The sequence below is a fragment of the Bombina bombina genome, chromosome 1, assembly GCF_027579735.1.
Source record: "Bombina bombina isolate aBomBom1 chromosome 1, aBomBom1.pri, whole genome shotgun sequence".
Taxonomy (NCBI): Eukaryota; Metazoa; Chordata; class Amphibia; order Anura; family Bombinatoridae; genus Bombina; species Bombina bombina.
This window is the reverse complement of record NC_069499.1, coordinates 1,194,115,357-1,194,131,967: the sequence shown is the minus strand read 5'-3', so window position 1 is coordinate 1,194,131,967 and position 16,611 is coordinate 1,194,115,357. Positions and strand designations below refer to the sequence as shown.

At 42.7% G+C, this 16,611-nt stretch overlaps 1 protein-coding gene across 3 annotated transcripts in view; it reads right to left on the bottom strand.

The window, feature by feature from the left end:
• Window positions 1–16,611, bottom strand: part of HDAC5 (histone deacetylase 5) — a 421,662-nt gene that overhangs the window by 305,597 nt on the left and 99,454 nt on the right. For all 3 annotated transcript variants that reach the window (XM_053700081.1, XM_053700076.1, XM_053700085.1), the window contains exon 2: window positions 15,774–15,939. In XM_053700081.1, the coding sequence (XP_053556056.1) occupies window positions 15,774–15,822 (49 nt within the window). In that variant the 5' untranslated portion in view covers window positions 15,823–15,939. The remainder of the gene's footprint in view (window positions 1–15,773; window positions 15,940–16,611) is intronic.

Here is a 16,611-nt window from a genome sequence, read left to right as displayed (position 1 = left end):
ACTGACAGATAACCCATTCTCAAGGCCTTCCTGGAGAAAAGATAAGATCCTTGAGATCCTGACCTTATTCCAAGAATATCCTTTAGATTCACACCAATAAAGATATTTACGCCATATCTTATGGTAAATCTTTCTAGTGACAGGTTTACAAGCCTGAATCATGGTGTCAATGACGGATCCGGAAAACCCACGCTTATCTAAAATCAAGCGTTCAATCTCCAAGCAGTCAGCTTCAGAGAAGTGAGATTTGGATGAAGGAAGGGGCCCTGAAGCAGAAGGTCCTTCCTCAGAGGTAGTCTCTACAGAGGCAGAGACGACTGCTCTACTAGATCTGCATACCAGATCCTGCGAGGCCAAGCAGGAGCTATTAGAATCACTGATGCTTTCTACTGCTTGATCCGAGTGATGACTCGCGGAAAGAGAGCAAACGGAGGAAAGAGATATGCCAACCTGAAGTTCCAAGGAACTGCCAGAGCATCTATCAAAAAGGCTTGAGGATCCCAAGACCTCGAGCCGTACTTTGGGAGCTTGGTGTTCTGATGAGACGGCATCAGATCCAATTCTGGTAATCCCCATTTGGTTCTTAACCTGGAGAACACTTCCGGATGGAGCTCCCACTCCCCGGGATGAAAAGTCTGTCTGCTCAAGAAGTCCAATTCCCAATTGCCAACTCCTGGAATGTGGATGGCAGATAGACAGCAATTGTGAGCCTCTGCCCACTGTATGATCCGTGCCACCTCCTTCATGGCTAAGGAACTCAGAGTTCCTCCTTGGTGGTTGATGTAGGCCACTGAGGTTATGTTGTCCATCTGGAACCTGATGGACCGGGCTAGGGCCAGCTGAGGCCAAGCCATCAAGGCATTGAAGATCGATCTCAACTCCAGAATGTTTATGGGGAGAGCAGATTCCTCCTGAGACCAAAGTCCCTGCGCCTTCAATGAGTCCCAGACTGCTCCCCAACCCAGCAAGCTGGCATCCATGGTAACAATTACCCAGGAGGGTCTCTGGAAACACCTACATCAGAAATATTTTCATTGATAGAGAATCTATAATGGTTCCTTAGCAGATCACTCTTGTAGTCGGAACAAAATAACTTTTCTCCAGATTGACCTTCCAACCGTGGGAACGAAGAAACGCCAACAAGATCTTTGTATGAGATTCTGCTAGTTGCAAAGATGGCGCCTGAACCAAAATTTCATCCAGATAAGGAGCCACTGCAATTCCCCGGGCCCAGATTACTGCCAATAGAGCTCCCAGAACCTTTGAGAAGATTCTGGGAGCTGAGGCGAGGCCAAATGAAAGCACTACAAATTGAAAGTGTTTGTCTAGATAGGCAAAACTCAGATATTTGTGATGGTCCCTGTGAATTGGCGCATGAGGGTATGCATCCTTCAGGTCTATGGTCGTCATGAATTGACCCTCTTGAATCAGAGGCAGAATGAAGCGGATATTCTCTATCTTGAAAGACGGCACTATGAGGAATCAGTTTAGTAACTTTAGATCTAGAATGGGCCTGAAAGTTCCCTCTTTTTTGGGAACTACAAACAGGTTTAAGTAAAACCCGAGACCCTGTTCCTGACTTGGAACAGGAACTATCACTCCCAAGAGAGAAAGGTCCTGTACACATTTCAAGAACGCCTCTCTTTTTATCTGGTCTACAGATAATCTTGAGAGGTGGAATCTTACCCTGTGAGGAAAAGTCTTGAACCCTAACTTGTACCCCTGGGACACTATGTCCACTGCCCCTAAGCTTGCGAGAACTGAGAGAGTCTGCTCCCCACTTGATCCGATCCCGGATGGGGGGCAACCCCTTCATGCTGACTTGGATTCAGCAGCGGGCTTCTTGGATTGCTTCCCCTTATTCCAGGACTGACCAGGCTTCCAGGAAGGCCTGGATTGTTCCTGCTTGGTAGAGGCAGGGGAAGACTTACCTCTGAAGTTACGAAAGGAACGAAAAACAGAATTTATGCTTACCTGATAAATTACTTTCTCCAACGGTGTGTCCGGTCCACGGTTTCATCCTTACTTGTGGGATATTCTCTTCCCCTACAGGAAATGGCAAGGAGAGCACACAGCAAGAGCTGTCCATATAGCCCCCCCTCTGGCTCCGCCCCCCAGTCATTCGACCGACGGTTAGGAGAAAAAGGAGAAACTATAGGGTGCCGTGGTGACTGCAGTGTATAAAGAAAGAAAGAAATTTTTCAAACCTGATTAAAAAACCAGGGTGGGCCGTGGACCGGACACACCGTTGGAGAAAGTAATTTATCAGGTAAGCATAAATTCTGTTTTCTCCAACATTGGTGTGTCCGGTCCACAGTTTCATCCTTATTGTGGGAACCAATACCAAAGCTTTAGGACACGGATGAAGGGAGGGAGCAAATCAGGTTACCTAAACGGAAGGCACCACGGCTTGCAAAACCTTTCTCCCAAAAATAGCCTCCGAAGAAGCATAAGTATCGAATTTGAAAATTTGGCAAAGTATGCAGGGAAGACCAAGTCGCTGCCCTACAGATCTGATCAACAGAAGCCTTGTTCTTGAAGGCCCATGTGGAAGCCACAGCTCTAGTAGAATGAGCTGTAAATTGTTCAGGAGGCTGCCGTCCAGCAGACTCATAAGCCAATCGGATGATGCTTTTCAGCCAAAAGTAAAGAGAGGTAACAGTAGCTTTCTGTCCTCTCCTCTTACCAGAATAGACGACAAACAAAGAAGATGTCTGTCTGAAATCCTTCGTTGCTTCTAAATAGAATTTCAAAGCACGAACTACATCTAAATTATGTAACAAACGTTCCTTCTTCGAAACTGGTTTCGGACACAGAGAAGGAACCACTATTTCCTGGTTAATATTCCTGTTGGAAACCACTTTTGGAAGAAAACCAGGCTTTGTACGTAAAACTACCTTATCTGTATGGAATACCAGATAGGGTGAACACACTGCAAAGCAGACAATTCAGAAACTCTTCTAGCAGAAGAAAAAGCAACCAAAAACAGAACTTTCCAAGATAGTAACTTAATATCTATGGAATGTAAGGGTTCAAACGGAACCCCTTGAAGAACTGAAAGAACTAAATTTAGACTCCATGGAGGAGTCAAAGGTCTGTAGACAGGCTTGATTCTGACTAAAGCCTGTACAAACACCTGTACATCTGGCACGGCTGCCAGACGTTTGTGCAACAAAACAAACAGAGCAGATATCTGTCCTTTTAGAGAACTAGCTGACAAACCTTTATCCAAACCCTCTTGGAGGAAAGTATCCTCGGAATTTTAATTTTACTCCAAGAGTATCCCTTGGAGTCGCACCAACAGATATATTTTTTCCATATCTTATGGTAAATTTTCCTAGTCACAGGCTTCCTGGCCTGAATCAGAGTATCTATAACCGAATCTGAAAACCCACGCTTAGATAGAATCAAGCGTTCAATTTCCAAGCAGTCAGTTGCAGAGAGACTAGATTTGGATGTTCGAATGGACCTTGTACTAGAAGATCCTGTCTCAAAGGTAGCTTCCATGGTGGAGCCGATGACATATTCACCAGGTCTGCATACCAAATCCTGCGTGGCCACGCAGGAGCTATCAGAATCACCGAGGCCTTCTCCTGTTTGATCCTGGCTACAAGCCTGGGAAGGAGAGGGAACGGTGGAAACACCAATGCATCCACTAGTGTTGCCTTGGGATCCCTGGATCTGGACCCGTATCGAGGAACCTTGGAGTTCTGACGAGACGCCATCAGATCCATATCTGGAATGCCCCATAGTTGAGTTAACTGGGCAAAGACCTCCGGGTGGAGTGCCCACTCCCCTGGATGGAAAGTCTCAAATAATCCGCCTCCCAGTTGTCTACTCCTGGGATGTGAATTGCAGATAGATGGCAGGAGTGATCCTCCGCCCATTTGATGATCTTGGATACCTCTCTCATCGCCAAGGAACTCTTTGTTCCTCCCTGATGGTTGATGTAAGCTACAGTCGTCATGTTGTCTGACTGGAATCTTATGAATCCGGCCTTCGCTAGTTGAGGCCAAGCCCGGAGAGCATTGAATATCGCTCTCAGTTCCAGGATGTTTATCGGGAGAAGAGACTCTTCCTGAGACCATAGACCCTGAGCTTTCAGGGAATCCCATACCGCGCCCCAGCCTAATAGACTGGCGTCGGTCGTGACAATGACCCACTCTGGTCTGCGGAAACTCATTCCCTGAGACAGGTGATCCTGAGTCAACTACCAACGGAGTGAGTCTCTGTTCATCTGGTCTACTTGAATCTGTGGAGACAAGTCTGCATAGTCCCCATTCCACTGATTGAGCATGCACAGTTGTAATGGTCTTAGATGAATTCGAGCAAAAGGAACTATGTCCATTGCTGCAACCATCAATCCTACTACTTCCATGCACTGAGCTATGGAAGGCTGCAGAATAGAGTGAAGAACTTGACAAGCGTTTAGAAGCTTTGTCTTTCTGACTTCTGTCAGGAAGATCTTCATTTCTAAAGAATCTATTATTGTTCCCAAAAAGGGAAATCTTGATGACGGAGACAGGGAACTCTTTTCTACGTTCACCTTCCACCCGTGAGATCTGAGAAAGGCTAGAACAATGTCTTGTATGGGCCTTTGCTTTGGAAAGAGACGACGCTTGGGTTAGAATGTCGTCTAGATAAGGTGCTATAGCAATGCCCCTCGGTCTTAATACCGCTAGAAGGGACCCTAGCACCTTTGTGAAAATTCTGGGAGCAGTGGCTAAACCGAATGGAAGAGCCACGAACTGTCTTTCCAGGAAGGTGAACCTCAGGAACTAATGGAGATCTTTGTGGATAGGAATATGCAGGTACGCATCCTTTAAATCCACGGTAGTCATGAATTGACCCTCCTGGATTGTTGAAAAAATCTTCCTTGTTCCGTTATTGGAACTGGGTGTATCACTCCCATCTTTACTATGTCTCCTACACAGTGTAAGAATGCCTGTCTCTTCATCTGGTCTGAAGATAAGCGAGACATGTGGAACCTTCCCTTTGGAGGAAGTTCCTTGAATTCTAGAAGATATCCCTGAGAGACTATTCTAGTGTCCAGGAATCCGGAACATCTCTTGCCCAAGCCTGAGCAAAGAGAGAGAGTCTGCCCCCTACTAGATCCGGTCCCAGATCTGGGCCACCCCTTCATGCTGTCTTGGTAGCAGCAGCAGGCTTTTTGGCCTGTTTACCCTAGTTCCAACCTTGCAATGGTTTCCATGCTGGTTAAGGTTGGGAAGTGTTGCCTTCTTGTCTGGAGGCCGCAGAGTTAGGAATTGGTCCGTTCCTGAAATTGCGAAAGGAACGAAAATTAGATTTGTCCTTAGCCTTAAAAGGCCTATCTTGTGGGAGGGCATGTCCCTTTCCACCAGTAATGTCTGAAATAATCTCTTTCAATTCCAGCCCGAATATGGTCTTACCCTTGAAAGGAATATTAAGCAATTTGTTCTTGGACGACACATTCGCCGACCAGGATTTAATCCAAAGCGCTCTGCACGCCACTATAGCAAACCCTGAATTTTCCGCCGCTAACTTAGCTAATTGAAAAGCGGCATCCAAAGGAAATGAATTAACCAACTTAAGTGCGTGAATTCTGTCCATGACTTCATCATATGGAGTCTCCCTTTGAAGCAAATTTTCCAGTTCCTCGAACCAAAATACGCTGCGGTAGTGACAGGAATAATGCACGAGATTGGTTGAAGAAGGAAGCCCTGCTGAATAAATTCTTTTTTAACAGTCCTTCTAATCTTTTATCCATAGGATCTTTGAAAACGCAACTGTCCTCAATAGGAATAGTTGTGCGCTTAGCTAACACTGAAACCGCCCCCTCGACCTTAGGAACCGTCTGCCATGTGTCCTTTCTAGGGTCGACAATGGGGAACATTTTCTTGAATATAGGAGGTGGAAGGTATACCTGGCTTTTCCCACTCCTTAGTCACTATGTCCGCCACCCGCTTGGGTATCGGAAAGGCATCAGTGTGCAGTGGAACCTCTAAGAATTTGTCCATCTTGCACAATTTCTCTGAAATTACCATAGAATCACAATCATCTAGAGTAGTTAGGACCTCCTTAAGCAGGGCGCGGAGGTGTTCTAACTTAAATTTAAAAATCACTATATCAGTGTCTGCCTGCTGAGAAACTTTTCCTGACAGACAGGCCCTCCCTCACTGCTATACTCAGATTGATGTGAGGGAACAACTGATAAATTGTCCTCAGCGCTAACCTGCTCATCTTCTGTATTTAAAAACTGAGCAATCATGCTTTCTAGAATAGGATGGCAGTTTGGATAATAGATTTGCTATAGAATTATCCATCACTGCAGTTAATTGCTGCATAGTACTAGGTATCGCCTGCGTGGGCAAAACTGGTGTTGACACAGAAGGAGAGGATGATAAACTATCCCCACTACCTTCACATGAAGAATCATCCTGGGCAATCTTATTAAATGTGACAGTACTGTCCTTACTTTGTTTGGATGCTATGACACAATTTGCACAAAACATTAATAGGGGGAACCACCTTGGCTTTCATACATACAGAGCATAAGCTATCTGAAGGTACAGACATGTTAGACAGAATATGGCAGGCTAATAATGCAATAAAAAACGTTTTTAAAGAAAAGCGTTACTGTCTCTTTAAATAATAAACAAGCACACTTTATTTCTGAAAGTTTGAAAAACTATGAAGGCAATGTCCAATTTTTACAAAATTTGCACCCCAGAGTCCTAGTGCCTTGAAAGTATTGCACACCAAGTTTCAAGACTTTAACCCTTAAAATGAGCAAAACTGAGCTATTTGTTCAAATAAACAATTTTATCACACAACAATCACTGCCACAGCCTTGCTGCGGCTTTTTACCTTCCCTTAAAGTGATTCAGCACTGAAATAAACCTTCCTGAGTCCGTTTTCTTTACCCACAGGACCCTCAAATGAAGCTGATGCACTGCCAAGGAAATAAACTGCGCAATTGAGGCGCGAAAACAGGGCCTCCTCCATCTGCATTACCAGAGTGAAGGGGCCTTTCTGACTAAAGTAGTAGTCTAACTAGATGCCAGGCGAAAAAAAACGTTCCCAAAAGTGCTTTTATAACACAAAAAACACTCTAAATGTCCAATAAATCTGATATAAACCAATCGATTTAGCCCACAATAGTGTCAACCAGTATAGAGCCCATTTATAAGCCTTAATCTGTTATGAATCTAAGAAAATGGCTTACCGATCCCCTAAGGGAAAAACTGACAGTCTTCTAGCATTAACATGTCTTGTTAGAAATATGACTAATCGTACCTGAAGCAGATAAGTCTGCAAACTGTTCCCCCCATCTGAAGTTCTCTGGGCTCAACAGTCCTGCGTGGGAACAGCAATTGATTTTAGTTACTGCTGCTAAAATCATACTCCTCTTTTAACAGAAATCTTCATTTTCTGTTGTAGAGTAAATAGTACAAACCGGCACTATTTTAAAATAACAAACTCTTGATAGAAGAAATAAAAAACTACAACTAACACCACAAACTCCTCACCATCCCCGTGGAGATGCTACTTGTTCAGAGCGGCAAGGAGAATGACTGGGGGGCGGAGCCAGAGGGGGGGGGCTATATGGACAGCTCTTGCTGTGTGCTCTCCTTGCCATTTCCTGTAGGGGAGGAGAATATCCCACAAGTAAGGATGAAACCGTGGACCGGACACACCAATGTTGGAGAAATTGATCTGATGTCCCTTTAATTTATTCTTTTTGTCTTGAGGCAGAAAATATCCTTTACCACCCGTGATATCGGAGATAATCTCTGACAATGCTGCTCCGAACAAGGTCTTTCCCTTGTAGGGAATAGCCAAAAGCTTAGATTTAGAAGACACGTCTGCAGACCAAGACTTAAAGGGACACTGAACTCAAATTTTTTATTTTGTGATTCAGATAGAGCATGCAATTTTAAGTAACTTTCTAATTTACCTCTATTATCAGTTTTTCTTTGTTCTCTTGCTATCTTTATTTGAAAAAGAAGGCATCTAAGCTTTTTTTTTGTTTAGAACTCTGGACAGCACTTTTTTATTGGTGGATGAATGTATCAACAAATAAGCAAGGACAACCCAGGTTGTTCACCAAAAATGGGCTGGCATCTTGGTATCTTTCTTGCATCTCAAATAAAGATACTAAGAGAATGAAGAAAATTTGATAATAGGCATAAATTATAAAGTTGCTTAAAATGTCATGCTCCATCTGAATGACGAAAGAAAAAATGTAGGTTCAATGTCCCTTTAAGCCAGTGCTTTCCAAACTGTGTGTCGTGACACATTAGTGTGTCGGCAGCAGTGTGTGTGTCCCTGCTTCAGCACAAATTTTTTTAAATTTAAAATTTTTCTTACATTTTTTTTTTGGTTTCTGACATTCTGCCTGCTATGCATATCATATGGTTGACTTGTGATTGATACCTAGTGGGTCACAGATCATCTTAACCTATTGGGGCAGCTCAGTGGGAACTGAAACTATTCCCATTGGCGACTTTGGCGGCACATTAGCTCCTTACTGCACGTGTAGCCTCCTCAATTGGCTCGTGACTGCATGTGTAGTCAGTGAGTGGGATAGCAGTCTGTTTGCAGTGTGGGCAGTAGTGAGTGCAACTCGCAGAGTTCTGAGGTCGGCAGCTTAAACGCTGAGCAGAAGTCAGAAGTCAAAGTATTTTGTTTTTTTTGCAGCTAGCTCCCAGTAGTGCATTGCTGCTCCTGTTCTTGATATATGGATAGGAAGTGGAAGCTCAAAAATGCTTTATGATGAAATGCGAGTGTCTTTATCTATTATTCCACCAAATATTCAGAAGCTGTGTTCATCTCATCAACCTCATACAACCCATTAAAATAGTAAGTAGCTATTGGTGTTAAAACATTTTTTAATTCTTGCACATACATACTGTTACTTGTAAATACATTTTGTTATTATATAATTTATGTATGTGTCCGTAGCTCTTAAAACAAGTTAGTTTAACCTCCTGTTTGCTAGTACAACTGAATTACTGTGTCGCAAAATTTTGTAGGTCTAAAAAGTGTGTCACCAACATGAGAAGTTTGGAAAGCTCTGCTTTAAGCCATAGCGCTAAAATTGCAAAACCAGAAATTTTGGCTCCCAACTTAATGACCTGTAAGGAAGCGTCAGTTATAAAAGAGTTGGCTAACTTGTGAGCCTTAATCCTATCCTGAATCTCCTCCAAGGGAGTCTCAGCTTGTGAGGACTCAGTCAAAGCGCCACACTGGCTACAGTAGCAATGCACACCGCCAGTTGCCATTGTAACTCCTGATGAGTATATATTTTCTTTAAAAAGGCCTCTAGTTTTTTATCCATAGGATCCTTGAAAGAGCAACTATCCTCAATAGGGATAGTAGTTATCTTAACTAAAGTGGAAATCGCCCCTTCCACCTTAGGAACCGACTGCCACGACTCCTTGAAAGAGTCAGCTACCGGGAACATTTTCCTAAAGATAGGGGAGGGAGAGAAGGGAATTCCTGGTCTCTCACATTCCAGGGAAATAATCTCCGTGGCACGGTCTGGTACTGGAAACACCTCCCCAGATAAGGGGACATCAAAGTATCTATTCAATTTGCTAGACTTTTTAGGGTTGACAACGATAGGCGTATCAGAGTCGTCCAAGGTAGCTAAGACCTCCTTTAACAAGACACAGAGGTGCTCAAGCTTGAATCTGAAGGAAACCACTTGAAGGAATTACACTATCCGAATCTGAGATTTCACCATCAGAGGCTACCGAAGTATCCTCCTCCTCCGATTTATGTGAAAGAGGAGTCCGGTCAGCCTGAACATGATCTGATACCTTATCTGATTCTATAACTTTCCTCTTATGCTTCCCCTGCAGCATGGGGATGTCTGCTAGTGCCTCAGATACCGCCGAGAATACCTGGGCCGCAATCTCACCTTTTAAAAACACTCCATCTGGAGATTGAGAGGAACCACAAGGTACTGCATGTGACGTTGCTGCAGATTGGCCCATATTAGAGAGAGGCTGTGGTAACACCCGGACAGCGTCATCCTGAGGGAATGGTGGCTCAGAATCAAAAAGCTTGTCTTTATATAAAAGTGTTCTATCTATAAAAGAACTGCAAAAAAGGCAATGGGGGTTCCACTTGGGCATCCAAACAGAGTTTGTATAAACTAGAAGGGCTTTTTTTTGCACAAGAAAATAAAGCACTTCTTTTCCTTGTCTAATGTCTGTGAAAAAAGAAAATTTATGCTCACCTGATAAATGTATTTATTTTTTGACACGATGAGTCCACGGATCATCTTAATTACTAATAGGATATTCACCTCCTGGTCAGCAGGAGGAGGCAAAGAGCACCACAGCAGAGCTACTATATATAGCTCCACCCTTCCCTCCCACTCCAGTCATTCGACCGAAGTTAGGAAGAGAAAGGAAAAGCCAAGGTGCAGAGGTGTCTGAATTTTACAAAAAATAACAACCTGTCTCAAGAGAACAGGGCGGGCCGTGGACTCATAGTGTCAAAAAAGAAATAAATTTATCAGGTAAGCATAAATTTTATTTTATTTTTTAAGACACGATGAGTCCACGGATCATTTTAATTACTAATGGGATTCAATACCCAAGCTAGAGTACACAGATGATACGGGAGGGACAAGACAGGGAACCTAAACGGAAGGCACCACTGCATCAAGAACCTTACTCCCAAAAACAGCCTCAGTCGAGGCAAAAGTATCAAATTTGTAAAACATTGAAAAAGCGTGAAGAGAGGACCAAGTTGCAGCCTTGCAAATCTGTTCCACAGAGGCTTCATCTTTGAACTCCCATGAGGAAGTAACAGCCCTCATGGAATGAGCCGTAACTCTCTCTGGAGGCTGCTGTCCAGCAGTCTCACATGCAAAACGTATGATACTCTTCAGCCAAAAAGAAGGAGAAATAACTTTCTGCCCCTTACGTCGTCCTGAGAAAAACACAAACAAAGAAGAAGACTGACGAAAATCCTTAGGCGCCTGCAGGTAAAACCTTAAAGTGCGGACTACATCCAAATTGTGCAGAAATCGTCCCTTCTGAGAAGGAGTAGGACCCAAGGAAGGAAAAACAATCTCCCGGTTAATATTCCGATCAGAAACAACCTTAGGAAGAAATCCTAATTTAGTACGTAAAACTACCTTATCACAACGAACAATAAGGCAAGGGGACTCATACTGCAATGCCAAGAGCTCTGACACTCTGCGATCAGAAGAAATAGCAACAAGATATAAAACTTTCCAAGATAACAACTTAATATCTAAGGAATGCCTAGGCTCAAAAAGAGCCCTTTAAAGAACTTTGAGAACTAAATCAAAACTCCATGGAGGAGTAATTGGTTTGAACACAGGCCTGATCCTGACCAAGGCCTGACAAAAAGAATGTACTACTGGGACATCCACCAGACATTTGTGTAAGAAAATAGATAAGGCCAAAAATTAACCCTTTAGGGAGCTGCCATAAAAGGTAGTAAGACCAACCTGGATTTCTTGAACAAACCCACTAACCCAATATTTATGGGATCCTGAAAAGGAATAGCTATCCTCTATAGGGATGGAAGTCTCCTGGTCATAATGGAATTGTCTTCCAAGACTCCGTGAGAGGTCTTCTACTAAAAACCTCTCAGACAATATACAAAACGTGAATAAAAAGGTAATACCCATTCCCTTTCATTTCTTAGTACCGCTCTTGGTACCAGAAAAAATAAACAATGACCGAAATGTCATTCCAGAGTAGCTAAAAAAAAAACTCCTTAGTAATAACCGGAGCAGAGTTAGATTAAACCTGAAGATACTACTTCAGTATCAGCGTAAGGAATCATACCACCAGAAGGATTTTACTAGCGAAGTATCCCCTTCCTCATGTAACTTGGAGGGAACCTCTAAACAAGTAGTCTACAGTGACAGAAACCTCACTCACTGAATATTTATTCTTCCTCTTTCGCTCTCCCTGCAGCATGGGAAAAGACGACAACACCTGACAAACCCAGATGGCAACCATGTCTAGCAAGATAACCCCAATAGGAGTCAAGAAGGAAGCACAGGGTACTGGATGAACAGACGCTAAGATGTTAGGACACTTGAGGGGAAGGCTGCATAAATAATTAACATTGCCCGAAAGCTTCAAAAAACATCCAAGGCAATGTCGGCTCTGAAAAATTCTTTTTTTTTTTTTTTTTTAATGAAAACTGTTACCTTGACTTTAAATGATAAAGTAAAAAGTTCTAACCCAGTTCCTTAACATTGTACATGCTATTATAAGGAGAAAAGGACTCTTGGATCCTGGATAACTTAACAAATTGTTTAATAAAAACGGATGGTACTATCTCTTTAAGAGATAAAAACACTACTTTTTTTTTTTTTTTTTAAACATAAAAGAGTCTTGAAGAGATATAAAGATCTCAAGACCCCATATAAACTTTTAAGGGATGCATTCATACAACAAATGAAAACATAAATACATAAACAGTAGTTAATTTGACTACTCAAGGCTAATTAGGCTTTGCGTGAAAAGGCTCTCTGCTATATTAAACAACACAACAGAAACAACATCAGACTACTCAGTACGCTTATATCCATACTTAGAGTAAAGCCTCTCTGCTGCATGGTCTACAAAAAGCAGTCAAAAGATATCCAGAGCACCTAATACTTTAAACTCATACTGATTATGATAATCCTCTCTGCTGCAGCTATGTTCACCTCGCAGCAGAGAAGGTATCCGCAGCACTAAACTTTAGTGTAAAAAAATAGAAGCCCTTCCGCTGCATAGTAGCGGCAGAGAAAAGCATAAAGACGTTGCTGTAAAGATAGAAACCTCTCCGCTGCATAAACACAACGCAGCAGAGAAGGTTTCCAGTGCCCAGAGAACTGTCACTCTAACTACCCGGGAAGGAGACGAAGAATGCGCAACAATGGTGCGTAACTTAGCCCGGCCAATCGTGGGCGTCTCCAGACAAACTCCCGGGTGGAAAAAAGAAAACAGCCATATTATTACAAATGAAAGTACAATTCTAACAAACATAACTCTAAACAAACAGTCTCTAGGTTGGCTACAAATCTAAATAAAGCCAACGAAACTAGCACTGCACGTACCCCTACACATCCCTTAACGTGTAAGGAGAAACCTCCCAGACGGCTGAAAAATAAAATAAGCCCTTGGGAGCTGCAAATATGCTAGTTTATAACAAAAAAACAGAGCCATTTCCCCGCGTCCTCCAGTGCCTGCATGCCCTGCCAGATAAACTGTCCCCCTCCCTCTTAGGGCCAGAGTTATCTAGTGTCCAATGTAGGGTATATAGGGTGCTAAATTTTCCAGTGTATGCTCTCCTCTGCAGCATATCCTTCCCAGAAAAAAAGAATTTAGCACTTACCTCAGAAATCTGCCCGGCAGGAGGGCAGACCACCTGGCTTGTGAGGTCCTCTTCCTCACATTGGCCTGTGGAACAAAAAAAAGTACTGAGTATATTGTCTTCCCTCAGACTTTTATAAGCAGGGCAGCAAACCATGTATGGGAGGCGCAGTGAGAATTATGTTCCACAAGTTCCCATTGCTTTAAAGCCACCAAAAGCTCTACTGAAGAGACTGATATGGACTAGGCTACACCCCAGGACAAAATAGCACACTCTGGCACTACTTTAAAAATAATAAACTCTTGATTGAAGAATCTAATCTAACACCTCACTTTACATCTTCCTATCACTAACGTAGGCAAAGAGAATGACTGGGGTGGGAGGGAAGGGTGGAGCTATATATAGCAGCTCTGCTGTGGTGCTCTTTGCCTCCTCCTGCTGACCAGGAGGTGAATATCCCATTAGTAATTAAGATGAGCCGTGGACTCATCGTGTTTTAAAAAAGAAAGATTGTTACTGTCTCTTTAAACACTAAACAACAGACAATGTCCTCAAAAACCCATGAGAAAATTAAAGTTTTAAATAAGGGGTTCTACTTATTATTCAAAAACTACTAACACACTCCCCAGCACCTCTACACCTCAGCGCTATGCTGAGGCGCCAACCTGCTCCTCCCGGCACTGATTGTACAAGCTGGATCTCCGGTCCGCAGCAGAACAGGAGCGACAGAGGAGGGAAGCAAAAACCAAGTCAATGTGACTGATTTTACTGACAAAAACAAAGTCAAGGGAAAATGGCACGCAGAAGGAAGAGACACGTCCCATAGTGACATCACGCTAGGAAACCGGCTAAGGCATCTAGCCGCAAAAATGCCGTTAGGGCTCTAACAGTATGAAAAATGACTGCATAAGCAGACCACTCCTGAGCCACTAGAAAACAGAAATAAAACTTCCCTCTATAGTTCCCTTGTTCCCTTACTCTACCGCCACACAGTACCCTGCCCCTGCCAGAACAAACCCTGATCCTCAGGGATTAAGCCCAATAAGTGCAGATATGTTTGAAGTGCCATAAGTGTTTTATAGACTAAAAAAGGCACTTACCTGCATACCTGACCAGCAGGACGACAGTTCCCTGGTATAAGAGGAAGCCACTCCTCACAGAGACCTAGGATAAAATAAATGAACAGAGTAAGCCTAGTCTGGCATTCTGAGAGAGGGCAGCAATTTGTTAGGAAAACTCAGTGAGGCCCACCCCACAAGTTCCTAACTGATTTAAAGCCACCACAGCCCTGCTGAAGAGACTAACGTGGAGTACAGCTATACCCAGATTGTGATGGAAGATCAGAGCAGGTCTGCCCTGGCTTCAAAACAAAAAAATCTTGATAGAAGAATCTTACACAGACACCTATAACTTCACCTCCTCCTTGCACTGAAGTTAAAGAGAATGACTGGGGGTTGTGGGAAGGGAAGTGATACTTAACAGCTTTGCTGTAGTGCTCTTTGCCTCCTCCTGCTGGCCAGGAGTGATATTCCCAACAGTAATTGATGATCCGTGGACTCACCGTGTCTTAAGAAAGAAAATAAATTAGTATAATTGAAAGTAAGCTTAAAGGGGCATAAACCCCCAAAATATTCTTTCATGATTCAGATAGAATATACAATTTTAAAGTGAAGGTAAACTTTGATGAATGAAAGCCCGGTTTTTAAAAATACTATTAAAAACAGGGGCACTTTCATTCATTTCATGACTCCCCTGGGGGGAAAGCCGTGATTGGAGGAAGCCGGATTAGTCATTGCTGACGTGTGAAGAGAGGATCTCCGTACGGGGGAAAGCTGCTCCGGCTGTGAAGAGAATAAAGGTAAGTTTATAAACAAAACGGCTGCTTGTAAACTTTGAGGAATGAAAGTGCCCCTGTTTCTAATAGTATTTTTAAAAAACATGCTTTCATTCATCAAAGTTTACCTTCACTTTAAATAACTTTCCAATGTACTTCTATTATCACATTTTCTTTGTTGTCTTGTCATCCTTTGTTGAAAAGCAGAAAGTGTGTGCAGCAGTTTTGCAACAATGTTATACATTAGCAAGAGCACTAGATGGCAGCACTATTTTCTGTTAGTTTGTGCTCCAGACATGTGCACACTACCTATCTAGATATCTCTTTAACAAAAAATAACAAATTGAAAACTCTTTCAAAATTGTATTCTCTATCTGAATCATGAAAGAAAAAAATGATTTTTATATCCCTTTAATAAAAAATGACACAGCCAGTTTAAGATCTACCACCAAAAATAAATAATAATAATAATAATACATTTTCTACAACTAGAAAACTAATGAAAAATTAAGTTTCTAATAGGGTAGGTCACTGAATTATACTAAACTATCACTTAGATCATATCTACAAGAGAGCTCTAATTCCAATCACTCACCAGACTGGGGGGACAGGCTCATCCCGGCATCCAAACGTTGGATAGACATGCAGATGGGATAAGGACCCCCACGTTGGGTTATCAGGTACCAGAAATTCACAGTAAGAAGAAGATAATACAACTGTCAGACTCTGCTCAACCAGGGCATCTCTTGGCTTGTCGAGCTCTGTGATGTACAAGAAACCAAGATGCAAGGATCAATATATATAAATTACTGGGAACGTAATACACAACCATAAGAGCAGTTATAGGTTAAGCTAAATTATATGCCACAATAGGGTCAATATATAAAGAGAAATGACAAGAGGCAATAAGAATAAAATTAAAACATAAATTATGCTTACCTGATAATTTCCTTTTCTTCCGTTTGAAAGAGTCCACAGCTGCATTCATTACTTTTGGGAAATAAGAACCTGGCCACCAGGAGGAGGCAAAGACCTACCAGCCAAAGGCTTAAATACTCCTCCCACTTCCCTTATCCCCCCAGTCATTCTGCCGAGGAACAAGGAACAGTAGAAGAAATATCAGGGTGAAAAAGGTGCCAGAAGAATAAAAAAAGACGCCCCACGTAGAAAAAGGGTGGGGAGCTGTGTGGCTCTTTCCAACAGAAGAAAAGGAAATTATCAGGTAAGCATAATTTATGTTTTTCTTCCTAATTGGAAAGAGCCCACAGCTGCATTCATTACTTTTGGGAAAACAATACCCAAGCTAAAGAGGACAATGAATGCCAAAGCGGGAGGGCACAATAGGCGGCCCATTCTGAGGGCACCAAGCCAGAAACCAGTACCCAACAAAAACCCTGCTTCGTCTGAAGACGAGAAAACTGACCCGCAGATAG